We start from the raw sequence: 17966 nt of genomic DNA, 5'->3' as shown, positions 1-17966 counted from the left end.
TTTAAGAAGTTGGGAAAAACAATAAAAATATACCTAAGAAAAGTATGAAGGAAGTAATGAAAAGAATAGAAAAACAGAATCAGTATCAATTAAAATAAAGTTTAAATTGATTTAAACTTACCAAGTTCTTTAAAATCAAATCTTACATAAACAAATTATAACAAAGGATACAATACAAATGTTATTTTATTTACTTATTAAGATTTTGTTTTAGGTTTGGGGTACATGTGCAGGTTTTTTATATAGGTAAATTGTGCGTCATAGGGGTTTGGTGTACAGATTATTTCGTTGCTTAGGTTATAAGAATAGTACCCAATAAGCAGTTTTTTTATTCTCTCCCTCTTTCTACCTTCCATCCTCAAGTACCCGTGTGTTCATGTGCACTCATTGTTTAGTTCCTACTTGTAAGTGAGAACATAAAGTATTTGGTTTTCTGTTTTCCTGCATTAATTTGCTTAGAGTAATGGCCTGCAGTTCCATCCATGTTCCTGCAAGGGACATGATCTCATTTTTTTTTTTATGGCTGCATAGTATTCCATGGTGTATATGTACCACATTTTCTTTATCTTATCTGTGGTTGAGGGGGAATTAAGGTTGATTCCATGTCTGCTATTGTGAATAGTGCTGAAATAAACATACACATGCATGTGTCTTTAAAGTTGAAAGATTTGTATTCATTCAGGTATATACCCAATAATGAGATTGCTTGGTTGAATGGTACTTCTGTTTTAAGTTCTTTGAGAAATTACTACACTGATTTCCACAATGGCTGAACTAATTTACAATCCCACTGGCCATGTATAAATGTCCTCTTTTCTCTGCAACCTCACCAGCATCTGTTATTTTTTGACCTTGTAATGATAGCCACTCTGACTGGTGTGGGATGGTATCTCATTATAGTTTGATTTGCATTTCTCTAATGGCTAGGGATGCTGAGCATTTTTTTTTTCATATGATGTTGGCTGCATGTATGTTTTCTTTTTAAAAGTTTCTGTTCATGTTCCTTGCCTACTTTTTAATTTTTCTTTCTTTCTTTTTTTTTTTTTTACTTATTAATATAAATTCCTTATAGAGTCTGGATATTAGACCTTTGTTGGATGCACAGGTTGCAAATATTTTCTTCCATTCTGTAGGTTATCTGTTTTTCTCTGTTGATAATCTTATTTGCAATTTTTGTTTTTATTGCACTCGCTTTTGGCACCTTCATCATGAAATCTTTCCCAAGGCCTATATCCAGAATGGTATTTCTTAGAGATAAAATACATATTTTCAAAATAGGGACTAGAAATTTGATATCACAAAAAGTACAGAGGGACTATATTATAAAATTTTTTTTTTACAATTCTATAAAAATATATTAGAAAATTTCAAATAAGTAGGTTATTTTTGAGAAAAATTAATATTCAAAATTGGCTCAAGAAATAGAAAATATAAATTTCTACCAATAAAAATATTTTTTTCTGAAAAGTTTTGAATCCATATGGCTTTACATATGTCAAACTTAAAAAAAACAGATAATGCAAATTCTGCATAAATACTTTTCTATAACATGGAAAAAGCCAATTTAATATTGATCTTTAAATAAATCTGTTAACTATAGCATTAAAAAACTATATATGAAGTGACAAGGTACAAACTGGGAAAAAACATTTGTAAAACACATTTGATGAAGGACTCATATCCAAAGTATGCACAGACTCTTAAAACTTAACAATAACAAACAACCCAATTAAAAAGTGGGCAAAGACATGAACAGATACCTCACCAAGGGAGACATAGAGATGGCAAATAAGTATATGAAAACATGCTCAACCCATATGTTTTCAGGAAGTTGCAAATTAAAACAACAACAAGATACTACTACACAACTATGAGAATGGCTAAAATTGAAAAACATTGACAATACTAAGTGCTGATTAGAATGTGGGGCAACAGGAACTCTCATTCATTAATGGTGGGAGTGAAAAATAGTATAGTTACTTTGTGAGACAATTTGTCAGTTTCTTACAAAGCTAACCCATATGATCCAGCAATTATGCTCCTAGATATTTACCCAAATAAACTGAAAATTTATGTCCATAAAAACTCTGGACACAAATGTTTATAGCAATTTTATTGATAATTGTCAAAACCTGGAAACAACCAAGATTTCCTTCCATTGGTGAATGAATAAACAGACTGTCATACATCCATACATGGGATTATGATTCAGTGATTAAAAAAAGAAATGAGCTATCAAGCCATGAAAAATTACAGAGGAAACTTAAATGCATATTGCTAAGTGAAAGATGCCATATATGATTCCATCTGTACGACATTCTAGAAAAGGAAAAACTATAAAGGCGGTAAAAACATTAGAGGTTCCTAGAGGTTTAAGAAGGTAAGGAGGGAAGAATGAGTAGGTGGAGCAAAAGTGATTTTTAGGGCAGTGAAACTGTTTTATGTGATACTGTAATAGTGGATACAAAACAGCGTGTATTTGTTAAAATCGACAGAACTGGGCCAGGTGTGCTGGCACATGTCTGTAGTAGTAGCTACTTGGGAGAATGAGGCAGGAGGATTGCTTGAGCCCAGGAGTTCAAGGTTACAGTGAGCTCTGATTGTGCCACTGGACTCCAACCTGGGCAACAGAGTAAATCCTGTCTCTGAAAAAAAAGATAAAAAAGAATAAAATGATAAAACCTATAGACTGAACAACCCAAAGAGTGATCCCTAATGTAAACTACAGACTTTAGTTAACATTTTTCAATACTGGTTCATCAGTTGTAACAAGTATACCACACTCATGCAAGTTGCTAACATTAGGGGAATCTGTGTGAATATGTAATGGAGAAAAGGCATATGGAAACTATCTGTACTTTGTGCTCAATTAATCTGGAAACCTAAAACTGATTAAAAAAAAAAAGTGTAAATTTTTAAAATTACATGAAATTCAGTATTCAGTGTCCATAAATCAAGTGTTACTGGCCAGGAGGGAAAGAAAAAAAGTATACATGTAGAAAGTGTTCCCATAAGTAGAGTTGCAAAACTTCCAAATAATATACAAGCATAACAATTTGAGAAATTTATTGAATAAATCATTCAAGATGCACTTTAACTGAAATACATCTTAAAATTTATATATGAAGCATATCATATAACTTAATTTTATTTATAAAAAAATAGTTTTAACTGATTAACAAAATTACATTTGAAAGAAAACATTGACACTCATTCCTGGTGAAATATCTAAAATAATCCAAAATAACTTAGGAAAGAAGTATCCTTACCAGTAAAAATTTTAACATTAAATTGAGTCAACATTACACTTACTAAATTTTAGCAAAGTTTGTTTCAAAGTACAAGTTTCAAGTGATTTTATAGTAGATATTTCTTGCTATGTCTTTTCAACTCATGAAAATTTCCCTCTCTCTGGAAACAGCCCTTGACTGTTCACAGGGATGAACGTCTAGGTATTATGTCTAATCATCTGACCCTGACCATTGCTGATTTATCCAAGAAGGAAAACCTGACACTAGTGTGGCCAATCAGGTTTCCTCTCTTGGAAATTCAAAATGTGGGATTTACATACAGGGACTGGGGAGTAGTTGGAGCTCAGCATTATTACTGGCAGTGCTTGACAGAGAGGCTTCCTCAATTCCTCTGTATTCTTTCTTTCTCAAGTCTTGGTTTTTAATTCTGGATTCCTGTACCTTATCTCTGTTTCAATGTGTGGCGATTTTTTTTTTTTTTTTTTTTTTTTTTTTTGTGGCTTGCAAGCAAACAAACAAAATCTCAAATAATGCAAAGCTGAGTCAAATGTCCCTTCTCTGGGATTCTGGACTTTGGAAAAAGTGGTTGGGGTTGGGAGAAGGAGAGAAGAGGGAGGGACAGTGGCAGGGAAATAGGCAGAGGGAGAGGGAGAGGGAGAGGGAAAGAGTATGAGACTCTAGAATTGTTCAGAAAATATTTTCTATGACAACAGAAGGTCTAGAGAAACACAGAGGCTGTTTTCCAGAAAAAGGAAATTATGCATAGAAAAGAACTCAGTACTGAGATAGATATGGAGTTCTGAGTGTTCAAGTCTTTGATTATTATTATTCCTGAAAAACAAACATAGCCCTTTCACACCTAACTTACTAGGCTAGTCTCTTCAGCTGGGGGAGTCTATAGATATATTAAAGAAACAGCAAGGAGGAATCATAGATGTTTTGAATATGAAGGGACCTTTAGGAGCCAAAGTATGGAGAGACAAGGTATTGTGGTCAATTTCCAACTCAGCTTAACAAATAGTTTGGTTCTTAATGTGCTTTATTCTTTATTGCATTGTTCCATTCTTGTTTCATTTCCCTTCAGTTGGTTAGCTGATTCTTAGTTCCTGTCTCTTTGGCCCACTGTCCTTTTTGCAGATTATCACGTTCATTTCACATGTCCCCTTTCCTTGGTTCTGCATTCAACCATAAGCTTCAGGTTAACATTACTTTCTTAGTGGACCTGAACTCATTCATAACGGTTGCCTAATTGCTCTCTTTTCTTTACTGGGTGGAAATCTCCTCAATACGTTTCCACAAAAGGACTTTCCAAGTACCAATAGTTGCATTAGTGTGACGTTAGAACTGTAACAACAGGACAAGGTAAAACTTGAGAGATATGCTCTGTACAATCAGGTGCCATTGAAGTCTTTTATAGGAGTGTTGGCGTGGGCAATAGAGAGAATATGAAAACAATTTAGAAATAGAATGACATCATGCATAGACTCATTGACTATCAGTCAACCTCAGTGGGTGATAAAAACTCAAATCAGACAAGAGTATTAGATAATAAGAAATTTGAATCCAGGGCACTTAGACAACAAGACAGCCTTAATTTGAAAAGCATGATGTTGGAATCCTCAGAGGTTTAGACTTGGCTTAGCATTAGCCATGAGAGTCTAATCAGGGGGAAGTGTCCTGGATGTTCGTAGTCCACCTGTCATGCTAAGGTCTGAATTGTCTGTCCAAAGTTCATATGTTGAAAACTATATATTCATCTGTTAGAGATACAGCTTCTAAATAGGTAATTAAGTTAAAATGAAGTTATAACGGTGGACCCTAATCCAATCTGGCTGGTGTCCTTAAAAGAAGAGCAAATTTGGGTACACAGAAAGATACTGGGGATGTGCTCAGAGAGAAAAGAGCATGTGAGGACATCTGGATGCTACACTCCCCTATTGGATCAGCCAGAGAAGGCTGCCATCAGTGAGCGAAGAAGACAGGCCTTAGAAGAAACCAGACCTACTGACACTTGATTTTAGACCCCCAAACTCCAGAACTGTGAGAAAAGACATTTCTGTGTTTAAGCCACCCAGTCTGTGGAAGTTTGTTAGAGCAGACCTTGCAAACTAATACATTTCATAATCCAACTTAAATCTCCAATTAGTATTTGCTATCAGTAAATTCAATTCAGAGGCTAACATGAAAATTATTTGTGATAATATAATTGACTTTTTAGTGCTTTAAAACTTAGCTTTAAATATAGGAATAAATTGTAAATATGTTTGATATTTGAAAAATTTTAAAAACCTCATTTAAAAATAAGTAGTTACATTTTAGAGAAGCTGGCATATTAGAATATAGAATATCTAACACATAAGCCTTGCTATTCCCATTTAAAGTGTGATAATTGAATAATTGATTAAGACATGATTTTAAGTTTACATTTTATGTATTTATAAGCCATACTGGAATACATTAGGCAAACATAAGAGTCATTATATTTATTTTATTAGATTTAAAATAGTCATTTAAATGCATGGGAAGGCTTATTTTTAGGTAAAAATTTAAAATTCTTAGAAAATTAAATATAATAAAGTTTATAATTCAAATTTAAAATGTTCAAAGGAATTTAGTTAAACCATAGAAGGACCCATAGAAGTGACTGTTAAAATTTGGTCAAACCTATAGATAGAATAATAAAATTTATACATTATAAAGTATATGAAACTAGGGTTTTTCATTTATAAATTTAATAAGTCAAACATGTATTTTATCACCAAACATCTTGGACTAACAAAAAAGTTGTAAGTACACCATCAAGACCTTTTCCCATGAATTATTTACAAATAATCTACTGACATGATCCCCTTTGGACTCTCAAATCCTTCAGTGTAATTTCCTACATTTAAGAACATTCTACTACATAACCACAATATAATAATCAAAATCAGGAAATAAATCTAACCACAATACAATCATCAAAATTGGAAAATAAATATTCTTATATTATTACCATTTAATCTTCAGAACTTCAAATTTTCACCAGTTGGAAAAATTAAATTTTCACCAGTTGCCCCCAAATTACCTTTATAGAATAAGGATCTACTTCAGAATCATGTATTGTATTTGGTTGTCATGTCTTTCTATCCTTCTGCAGTCTGGGACAGTTCCTCCTTTTAACCTTCACTGTCATGATCTTGACACTTTTAAAGATTACAGGCCAGTTATTTTGAATAACATCCTTGGATTTGGGTTTGCCTGAGTTTTCTTTTGATTAGATTCAGGTTATGCAACTTTGGAAGTTCTATTACAAAGGGGATGCTATGGTCACCTGTTGCATCAGATAAGTCTTGCTCTTCCAATTTAAAATGTCATATTTGACAAATTGATTCAGACATGAATCTTATTTGCTAGGGCACAAATTCATTTTGCTTCATTACTGATGATATTCTCTTTGATCATTTGCTGAAACTGGTGTCTTCCACCTATCTCCATTGTTTTCTCTGTAATTAATAAATATTTTGTGGATACTATGTAAATACCCTTTTTCTTATTTAACTTTCAATTTATTCCTGTCTGTAGATCAGTATGGACTCACTGTTTCCTACTTTATCTCTTAATTATCATCATTTTGATGCCCCAGTGGTCCTGTATTTGGCCAGTGGGTAACCTTCACATTGAGTTCTGTGATCCTTTTGATAAATCCCATTTGTTTTTGGAGAACTTTTTTACTTTCTGGCACAAAAAGGTATTCCAGACTCTTGTATCTTCCCTGCTTCACCCCCCAAATTAGTTGTTTTCCCAAGGATCCCCATTCCTGCTTGTTTTGGTGGAAAATGGTGTTAGGAATCTAAGGTCCTGGCACGAGGTATGCTCACTGATATTGGTGGGTGGCTGCTCCTGGGCTCTTTCAGTTAACAGCGTGAGGGACTATACATGCACATATATATATTCCATATCTGTTCTATATATTGTATATACTGAAAATTATGAGATCACCCTGATATACCCAATTCCAATGTAACACCACTCCACTCACCCTGCTTGGCATCTGACATATCGTGCCAGGCCATTGCCTTCCCCATGAGTATACCCTTGCATTTGAACTGTGACTTCCTGCCTTGGGGTCTACCAACCCCACACCTGAGCAGATTTTCACCGCTTGTCCCCACCTAATTGCCTCAGTTCAAGGTTGTTTAAACGTATCTCAAAATAATAAGAGCTACTTATGACAAATCCACCACCAATATCATACTGAATGGGCAAAAGCTGGAAGCACTCCTTTTGAAAACAGGCACAAGACAAGGATGCCCCCTCTCACCACTCCTATTCAACAAAATATTGGAAGTTCTGGCCAGGGCAATCAGGCAAGAGAAAGAAATAAAGGGTATTCAAACAGAAAGAGAGGAAATTGTCTCTGTTTGCAGATGACATGATTGTATATTTAGAAAATCTCATTGTCTCAGTCTCAAATCTCTTAAGCTGATAAGCAACTTCAGCAAAGTCTCAGGATACAAAATCAATGTGAAAAAATCACAAGCATTGCTATACACCAATAACAGACAAACAGACAGCCAAATCATGAGTGAACTCCCATTCACAATTGCTACAAAGAGAATAAAATACCTAGGAATACAACTTACAAGGGATGTGAAGGACCTCTTCAAGGGCAACTACAAACCACTGCTCAAGGAAATAAGAGAGGACACAAATAAATGAAAGAACATTCCATGTTCATGGATAGGAGGAATCAATATCGTGAAAATGGCCATACTGCCCAAAGTAATTTATAGAGTCAATGCTATCCCCATCAAGCTCCTATTGACTTTCTTCACAGAATTGGAAAAAACTACTTTAAATTTCATATGGAACCAAAAAAAGGCCTGCATAGCCACGACAATCCTAAGCAAAAAGAACAAAGCTAGAGGCATCACGATACCTGAATTCAAACTATACCGCATGTTACCACTCATAAGTGGGAGTTGAACAATGAGAACACATCGATGCAGGGAGGGGAGCATCAAACACTGGGGCCTGTTGGGAGGTGGGGGTCTAGGGGAGGAATAGCATTAGAAGAAATACCTAATGTAGATGATGGGTTGTTGGGTGCAGCAAACCACCACGGCACCTATACCTATGAAACAAAACTGTACGTTTTGCACATGTACCCTAGAACTTGAAGTATAATAATTTTAAAAAGAAAATACATTAAAAATAATTAAAATATAAAATAAAAAATAAAAAGATATTTTGAAACACTAAAAAAGGGAATTAAATTGAATGGGAAATAAAGAGGAAGAACCAAATATTAATTTTTAATAAAAAGTGGCCTTCAAATATTAATATCTTTTCTTCACAAAAGCCACCTGCAGGGCACATTAGGAAAAAGTGCTTATTTCTATCATCGAGTCTTGAGTTTTCTAAAATCTTCTAATTTCCTTTAGATTTCATTTCCTCAGCTTCGCTGTTTTAGGATTCATGTTATCCAAGCATATATGCATATTAAACACTTTCATTCATTTTATACATCATTTCATGGGATATCACAGATTTTACTTACTTGTTTAGTACTATTTAAAACCTTGTATGCCAATTTGAGGTCCCTTAACGGTCAATATTCAATGATTTTAGCAGCTAGCACTGCCATATGGCAAAAGCTTGATCCATTCGATTTAGCAATAGGGGAATCTGGAAATTTTTTTTTTTTTTTTAATTCTGAGCTACATAATATATCACCAATTTTCGTATCTTTGAAGTAGCACCAAAATTCTCTTCCATGAAATGTTGCAATCAGCTTAGAGCCTATCTGTATAATAAAAAGACAGTCAATATTACAGTTTTCTTCCTAATTTCTTTATTAACCTTATTGTTCTAATTTGCCTTCCAGCTACAGGGCTCATTTATTATTCTAATTTGCTCTGTCTATGGAATTTATTTAAATTTAGCAAATTATTAGCAAATTAACATGTTGGTACTTAAGTCTTCCTTCTGGAAATGTGGTCAAAAATGACAGCTTGTATGTAGAGTTCTGTTGGGATTGGGATTCTAGTAGAGTTGTCACCTGGCTGCACCTAAAATACATAAATTACATTGTTAGTCAAGTCTATGGAAATACTTGCCTTACTTTTTTTTTTTTTTCCTCTTTATATTGTAGAAAACAAAACTAACAAGGTTGTTTCCATGGAGATATATACATGTTTCCCCCCTAGTCTTTTTCTCAGGAGTGATGATAATTCTAATTAGGAGCTTTGAGGCCCTGGGTTGTGATATTGAAAATGCCCAGGATCAAAGCAGTGTCACAGGCTCATGCTTGTCTAGACTCTACTGAACCGCATGAGTCACTAACTTCAGAATTCTTAGCGAAGGCCTTTACAAACATGTGTGACTTCAGGGTAATAATTCAAAAAGAATCCTATCTTGATTTCAAGTTTGTCAAATAAAATGTCTCAAGTTTGGGATTGGTTTAGACCAGTGGAAGTGCCTGTCCATGGTGGGTTTTACATAAAGCATCTTTCTTATCACTTTAAAAACTATTTGATCTGCTTTTTTTTCTTCCTTCAAATTATAACCTTTTAAAAGGATTTCACCTTTTTAAAAAAAAATTGGATAGTTTATCATACTGATAGGCTTCTAGAAAGCCTCTATGGAAATAAGTATTTGCTAATGTGGTATTGATAAGAGAGAAGAAAGAAATTTGGGTAAAGCTGATGCTCAGAGGAGAAAAAATGATTCTAAAAGAGTTGCACAATATGTACAATTAGAAAATTTTAGTTACTAGACCTTTTGCATATTTGATGCAGGAAAGAATTACATTATTTGCTCTCTCTTCTAAGAATAAATAATTAGAAATTTAGAATTGAAGATAAAGAGAAGCTTTGGTATTGCCTTTTCCATATGGTACTTAATTTCTTGTGTTCAACAAAAAAGTGGGTGTCCTGACTGTGCCCCCATCTAAGTTAGTTTTGCTTTTTATTGTTTTTGTGCTATTTTATAACTCTTTAAGTTGTATAAAATTGATAATAATAGAAAATATCTTGCCCACAAAGATGCAAAATAATTCTGCCCAGTGGAATTCAATTAATCATTGCCCTGTGTAGAGACCTATTTTGCAGTTATTTTATTTCAATTTTCCTTATTCCCTATACAGATATGTTCTCCTTTGAATTGGTTATAATATCTTACTGGTTCCTTCTATAATTAATGAATTAAATGAAATCTTTTGAACATTTATGCTATAGCCGCGTGATAGTTATTTATACCCCTTTAAAAAATTGTCTTGTAAATATTTTGGAGGTTCTTCTGCCAATAGTCAGTGGATTCCTCTGATAGATGAATAATCTACATGCTGGAGGAGGTTGTGCCTCTGGGGGCTTAAACCCAGACTCCCAAAGGCAAATCCCCAGTGAGAAATTTAACTTTGTGGACCTTCTATTTCTTTCTATATTTTCCTTTTTGGCTATTTTTGTGTTTTGTTTTTGTCTTTGCAGCTTTTACAATTGATATATTATTTCCTGCTGGTGACAGCAGTGATTCAGAACATTGTGGGCTAGCCATTGTGATTTCTGTAAATGGATGGATTAGAGAGATTTATTCTCCTTGTGTGACAGACAATAACCTTTTTTAAAGTATTTTATTTTTATTGGTTGTTATTTGTCTATTTTGAGCTCAAATTATGACTCTTGCACCCATCACGAAAGGCTACAATGCTTTGATATATGAACTGGTGATTTTTCTGTGTTTACTTTTGATATGTGGCTAATACTTAGATCTGAAGTTATAAGCAGTCTTGTGTCTGTGTGTCTAGATGCTTATAATTTAGAAAGACCTTTCTCTCTTTTTGGATGAGTGCATAATATTTTCCTGTCTCTGGAGGGTAATGAATTAGGTTAAAATGTCTTCTAAATTAAAGAATCTCTGTTCTGATTGGCCTATAGAGTTCTTATGTAAATACATTCTTATATAAATCAAATATTCATAAAATTCCAAAAATTAGGAAATTAAAAGTTATAGTATTTTAAATTGCACTATACTTAATAACTTATTTTTACAGAAACTCAGAAATGTTTTTAAAATTTAAGTTCACATAATCACAGTAAATCTTTGGAAAACAAGACTAGTGTAATAATTTTGGTTCAAAATAAGCAGCTATGTTCTCTGATTTATCAGTGTTGGGTTTAATATAAACAACATTTTGTTCTACTTGGGTTTGTTTGTCTTAAACTTACTTAGGTCTACTAACTAACAATATGCCTACACAATATTTTAGATAATGAAAAGTATAAATTTATATTCAACTACATTGAATCATTATTCAGACAACTTTATTTCAACAGTAATCATGTTTTTGTTGTTGTTGTTGTTGTTGCTCTTTTAACAAATCAGCTTGAATATAGGTCCCAAGACCCTCAGACGTAGATATTGGTCTAAGACACATAACCTTAGACTGATATTAAGTTGAATTATACAATGAATACTCACTTGATATGTAGTTGACTTCTAACTAAGATAGGAAACCGCAAATTTGATGCCTAATTATTAGGCATAATTTTAAGTTTATATACTTTTGCTTATATCCTACAGAATGTGTTTGCCTTTGGGTCCTTTAATGAATGATTCATTTTGTCTCTTTAAAAAGGTATGTGTGTGGCTATTGAAAGTTGCCATATAAATTTTGCTCATCTTTTAAAATGCTTGTGGAAGACAGACAATTCTTAATTATCAACCTCTAGTTTTCTTCTTGAAATAGAAGTTACTTTGGTAAAAGTCCTTTTAATATGAATACTTAAGACTACACTGTGAGAATAGGGACAGACTGACACCACTGTCTATGTTCTTTTGTGTTTCAAAGAGAAAATAGTTTTGACCTATTGTAGTTGTTTTGTAGTAGTATATAATAGTGGGGATATATAGAGTAGTGGTTTTCAGGCTTCCCTCCCCTGATTTGCCCCATCTCAGAACCTCTGTACAATCTTGGGACTTACTGAGGACCCTAAAATCTTTCATTTATGTAGTTGATAATTGTTAATATTTTCCATATTAAAAGTTGAAATTGAGAACTTTAAAAATAGTTACTGCTTCATTTGATCATAGTAATGACAAGCATATTGAAATTTTAACAGAAATAACATTTGAGGATTAATATAAAAATGGATCCCCTGAAAATTGCAGTTATATGAAAAAGCAAAATGAAGAGCAAATTTTGGAAATATATTTTACTTGCCTTAATTCATAATACCTGAGTCTGAAAAGAAGCTATGAGATGTGCTACAATTTTAGTAAAATTTGCCCAATCTTGATGGGCTTGCTTTCCTAGCTTACTATTTGCCTACTACGTGAAAGGTTTTTTTTTTTTTGTTTGTTTGTTTGTTTGTTTTTTTTTTAGCTTCCTATGTAATCTGCCTAGATAGATAGCAAAAATTATGTCTAATAAAAATAATTTTCTGTGCTTTATATTGAATTTGTTACATACCTGATTATTTAAGGAAAAGAATGCAAAGAACAGTTTCCTCACATATAAAGAGCTAAGGTTCTTTATAACCATGTTAATGTATATGTTTATTTTTAAATATTTTATTGTTTTAAGTATGTATTTAAACTGTTAACTCATTGTTATTTCTCTGGTACCCTGATCTTAATTTAATCAAATGTCCAAATGTCCTCTATCATTTTTTCTGATTTTTGCCATTCATAATCGGATCTCAAGTACAGAAAAAATTAATAAAACAGTCAGGATATCTTTTACACTTAAAACTATCTCTGAGATTTCCCAGATGGCCCTTCAAAAATATCACAAAGAGTTATTCCTTCACCTTTGCAAAGAGGTGCTAAAAATAATTAGTTTTGTTTGTGGAATTCCTTGGGAAGAATTTTCAAATCAGAAGAGCTGCTCAGCCTTACTTATGTAAGTTGAATAGGCATAATGTTATTAACAACAATATTTCAGAAATTTTATATGCTTTATGCGAAGTTCCTGAATTTTTTTTCATTGCCCTTTCTACTTTACTTGTTTTTAACCTAAGGGAAAGTACTGATTATAACTGTTGGAAATATTTCCATCAGGTTTTTCTATATTTATCAGAGTTGTAGCAGTGTTCTGCCTAATGACATTAGACAACAATAGTATAATGCCATCAGTCATAATTTCAGTTACTGTTTAAACATACAATACAAATGTTTGGGCGTTACATACACTTACCTAAATTTCTTTACTTGGTTTCTTGTATTAACAATTATGTTTTAGTATTATCTATGTCTTATCTCTATCTCAAGACTTCTTCCTCTGTAAAATTATTTTCATTCATTTTTTGAATCTGATATATCTTTCACAGACTTCTTTGAAAATAGATTTAATCACCATCCTTAGAGATGTTTGTCTAATTGTCTTTTGCAGTGGCTTTATTATCATTGTTTTGCATACCACAAAAAGAACTAAATTTCCTTGTCTGTTGCATTATTCTTACTATAAGCTCTCATCAGACTGCTCACATTTGAAAATTATTAGTAATAAGTCCACAACAGTCATTTTAGGTCCCTACAGTTTATTGATAGTACTGTTTTACTCTGCTGCTTCCCTGAAGTTTCTCTTCCAGGTTATAGTCCAGAATTTATGTCTTTAACAAAGAACTGTCTTAGAACCTCATGGAAGATAACTACCAGGTACTTTAATTATTGACACTTCAAAGCTGAGCTGACATTGGTTAGACAGCTTTCAGATTGCACCACGAGTGGACTGAGTCAGGATTTCCAGGACCCATTTTAGGCCAAAGCAGAGGGCTGCATATGATGCACAAGATTCAGCGGACTAGGAATTAAAATTGTAATAAGACTAAGTGCAGTAATCAGAGAATTTTCTTATGGTTATTCATTTGGGATATTGTTGATGTTATCTTAATGTTTCATTTTTCAGATATATAAGAACACCCTTTCTTCTTCTTAAGAAATCTGTAACCCATAGAAATTTAGTAGAATCTACTTTATAAAATGAAATGAAACATTTGAAAATGACATGTGATTTTCATTTATTCCTCTAGGACTCAGAAATTCTTATTGAGTCTTTTTACTTTCCATAGCCATTTAGTAATCCGCATCAGTTCAGTAAGAAGTTGTCATCCTTTTTACCAGGATGTAATTGTACAAATTATAAAACCAAAGCCTTCCCTGTAATGTCATGTTTGAAAACAATGTTAATTGAATCACACAGAAACAGCTACTTTTAAGGAATTAAGCTCGACTTGACGTATGGAGGTAGTATTTACAAAGATCTTCCGGACAAACTGGTCTATTTATTATTGGCTTTAATGGTCAAGAATATTGTATACTATGTATAAGTTATCTTGAGATATTTTGGGACTTTTAGAAGAGAATAATTTACCCAAAGTTATAGGTTTTATAGGTGAAATATTGTGGACAGAGTTTCTTGGATTTAGTTTTCTAGCAGCAGGATGACAAATAATAGAGGGACTTAAAGGTCCAATTTGAGATTCCTTACGAATACTTCCAGACAGAATTTAATTTAGTATTTGTTCAAAATTGTATAGCCTTAGAATTTACAACACAAACTTAAGGTGATCTATATGGTAAAATAACACTTTTGCGACACCTATATAAACAGTAAGGCAAACCTAATAAGACTAGCTGCATTTTATGATCAAGAATAATCTTTCCAAAATTATTATGATAAAAAGAAGGAAGGAGACAGACTGCCAGGGAAACTTGTGAGAAACTTTGAAATGGGCAAAAAGTCAAACAATGGGTATCTTGACTACTCACTCATTTAGGTTTTCTCATTTATGATCTTTATGACAATTCTGCAAATTTTAGAAATTCGATAATAATTCAAATAATTATTGTCTGTAGTAATGCAAAGTAGTTGTGCTCAGTGGAATACAATGGATTTTTGCATTGACCCTTTTTTTATTTATTTGAAATTTATTTAAAAATCTGTTTATTCCCTTTTTATGTCTCTGCTCTTTGAATTCTCTGGAATCAGTTGTAATACCTTACTGGTCCCTCATTAATGAATGAGTTAAAAATATTTGCCACGTGCTCACTGTATAGCTGTATGAGAATGACGATTCTATCTTCTTTTAAAAATTGTTTCTTAATAATGTATAAAAAGGATGCTAAAAACAGTCACACATACACAACAGCAAGAGCAAACGATGTAACTGGCTGAGAAAATTCAGCACTTAGAAACCTCTTCCTTCAAATTTATGGCACTGTAAGGAGCTGTGAAAAGATTACTATCTGAAACCATTAGTGGGTCCCAGGAGAGACGGGACTCCAAGCCAAGAATAAAATATGGGTAAAACAAGACATTGGAATAAGAGCAACAGTAAAAAGTTACTAAAAAATAATAATTGATGGAACAAAATAAGAAGATTCTAACCTTATTCTACCCAAATCCCAGAAGAATTACAGATTTAAATGTATCAAAAGAACCATAAACAAATTTAGAAGAAAATATATGTAACTATTATCCTGATTGTAGTATAGGAAATCTTTTTAAATATAGAAGCAATGAAAGCAATCAGAAGGAGAAATCAGTAGTTAGGACCATGGAAAAATTTAAAAATTTTGCATGCCAAAACAATTGTGAACTTTAAAAGATATATAAGCTGTGGCATGCCACTAAAAATATGATAGCCAAAAGTTTTCTACCCTCTACATATAGAATACTTTAAAAATTTATTTTAAAATTCCCACTAAAACCCTACAGGAAAGTAGGTAGACGGCAATAATAATTGTAGAAAAAAAGGAGACTCGGCATGGTGGCTCAAGCCCATAATCCCACTAATTTTGGTGGCCAAGGCAGGAGGATCACTTGAGGTCAGGAGTTAGAGACCAGCCCGGGCAACATACTGTCTCTACAAACAACAACAACAACAACAACAACAACAACAACAACAGCAAACAACAAAAAACAACTTAGGCATGATGATGAGCGCTTATGGTCCCAGCTACGCCAGAGGCTTGGGAGGGGGGTGTGCCTGGTGGAAGTGGGATCATTTGAGCCCAGGAGTTCTAGGCTACAGTGAGTTATGATTGTGCCACTGGACTGCAACCTGTGACAGAGCAAGATGGTGTCTCTAAAATAAATATGTAAATAAGAAATATTATATGCTAGCATACATATAAAAGAAATGTTCATTTGCAATAGTAGTAAAAATGCAAATCTAAATGACTCCAAACAAATCTGGACTGTGAAATTAACAAAGTTAAAAAAGTATGCAAAATAAATAGGGCATGGAAAACGGGACACTTAAACAGCTCAGATATAACTGTAAATTGACATGGTCTAACTGCAAAGCAATTTGACAATATGTATCTAAAGCTTTACAAAATATGTATATTTTGATTAAGCAATTTCCATTTTAGAAATCTGTCCTAAGCAGGGGTAAAATCAGAAACTTGGTTGTAGAGAGTTGTTAATTAAACTGGAGGGAAAGCAGAAACCAAACTAAATTTCCACAAGTAGGAAATTCTTATCAATTGTGAAAAAATCAAAGGATAGAATATTATCTAATTTTTTTTTTTTTTTTTTTTTTTTTTTTTTGAGATAAAGTCTCATTCTTTCACCCAGGCTGGAGTGTAGTGCCATGATCTATCTCAGCTCACTGCAATCTCTGCCTCCCAGGTTCAAGTGATTCTTCTGCCTCAGCCTCCCAGGTGGCTGGGATTACAGGTGCATGCCACCATGCCCAGATAATTTTTGTGTTTTTTTTAGTAGAGATGGGGTTTCATCATGTTGGCCAGGCTGGTCTCTAACTCTTGACATCTAACTCTGCCTCAGCCTCCCAAAGTGCTGAGATTACAAGAGTGAGCCTCCGCACCTGGCCAATCTACATTATTTTCAATTTGCTTTTTTCAGTTAATAGTGTATCTTGAACATCTACACTAATCCATCAACATCACTAAAAATGGCTTTAACTTTTTAAACTGCTACATACTCTTTGTACGCATGTATCATAATTTATTTAACCATTGCCTGATCATGAACGTTCAGATTATTTCCAATTTTTAACTCTTGCGATGCAAAATGATTATTCTTTTAGCGTTTTCATGGTATCTAAGGTAATACACTACTAGGAAGCAATTTTCAGTCATTGTGTACCTACTCCTTGGCAGGCATTTTAAACAAGTTCTCTCATTTAATCTTCACAACTGTTTGTAAATGACTGTAAAATTTTAGATTTTTACAGACAAGAAGATAGAGGTGAAGTGCTCAAAGGGGTGAAGTAATTTTCCCTAATCACAAAGCTGATAAGATCTCTGTACCTTCGACTCATTCTAAGTATTGTTCCTCTTAAGAGCTTTGCCCTGCCTGAGCCCTGATGGCCACTTCTCAGTCCCTTCCAACTTGTTCTGCTTGTTTCTGCTTTCAACTGCTCCAAAGTATTTTAGAAAATCCTCAGGTCTTGAAGAATTGTCAAGTGGGATTTATTAAGGCACTCAGGCAGGTCTTTGAATAACCTAAAATACGAATACGATTATATTACTCTGTATATGGCCATGTGTGCTTTTTTTTTTTTTTTTTTGAGATGGAGCCTTGCTCTGTCGCCCAGGCTGGAGTGCAGTGGCGCCATCTCGGCTCACTGCAACCTCCGCCTCCCGGGTTCACGGCATTCTCCTGCCTCAGTCTCCCAACTCGCTGGGACTATAGGCGCCCACCACCACACCTAGCTAATTTTTTGTAGTTTTTAGTAGAGATGGGGTTTCACCGTGTTAGCCAGG

The 17966-nt window shown here is 33.6% G+C and overlaps 1 protein-coding gene across 2 annotated transcripts in view; it reads right to left on the bottom strand.

The window, feature by feature from the left end:
* Window positions 1-9070: 9070 nt before the first annotated feature.
* The window catches only part of CFAP299 (cilia and flagella associated protein 299), a 666082-nt gene continuing 657186 nt past the window's right edge, over window positions 9071-17966 (bottom strand). For both annotated transcript variants that reach the window (XM_073017817.1, XM_007999017.3), the window contains one exon: window positions 9071-9304. In XM_073017817.1, the coding sequence (XP_072873918.1) occupies window positions 9209-9304 (96 nt within the window). In that variant the 3' untranslated portion in view covers window positions 9071-9208. The remainder of the gene's footprint in view (window positions 9305-17966) is intronic.

Source organism: Chlorocebus sabaeus, chromosome 7, assembly GCF_047675955.1.
Source record: "Chlorocebus sabaeus isolate Y175 chromosome 7, mChlSab1.0.hap1, whole genome shotgun sequence".
Lineage (NCBI taxonomy): Eukaryota > Metazoa > Chordata > Mammalia > Primates > Cercopithecidae > Chlorocebus > Chlorocebus sabaeus.
Note: the sequence above shows the minus strand (reverse complement) of the source record. Positions and strands in the feature narration are given on the sequence as shown.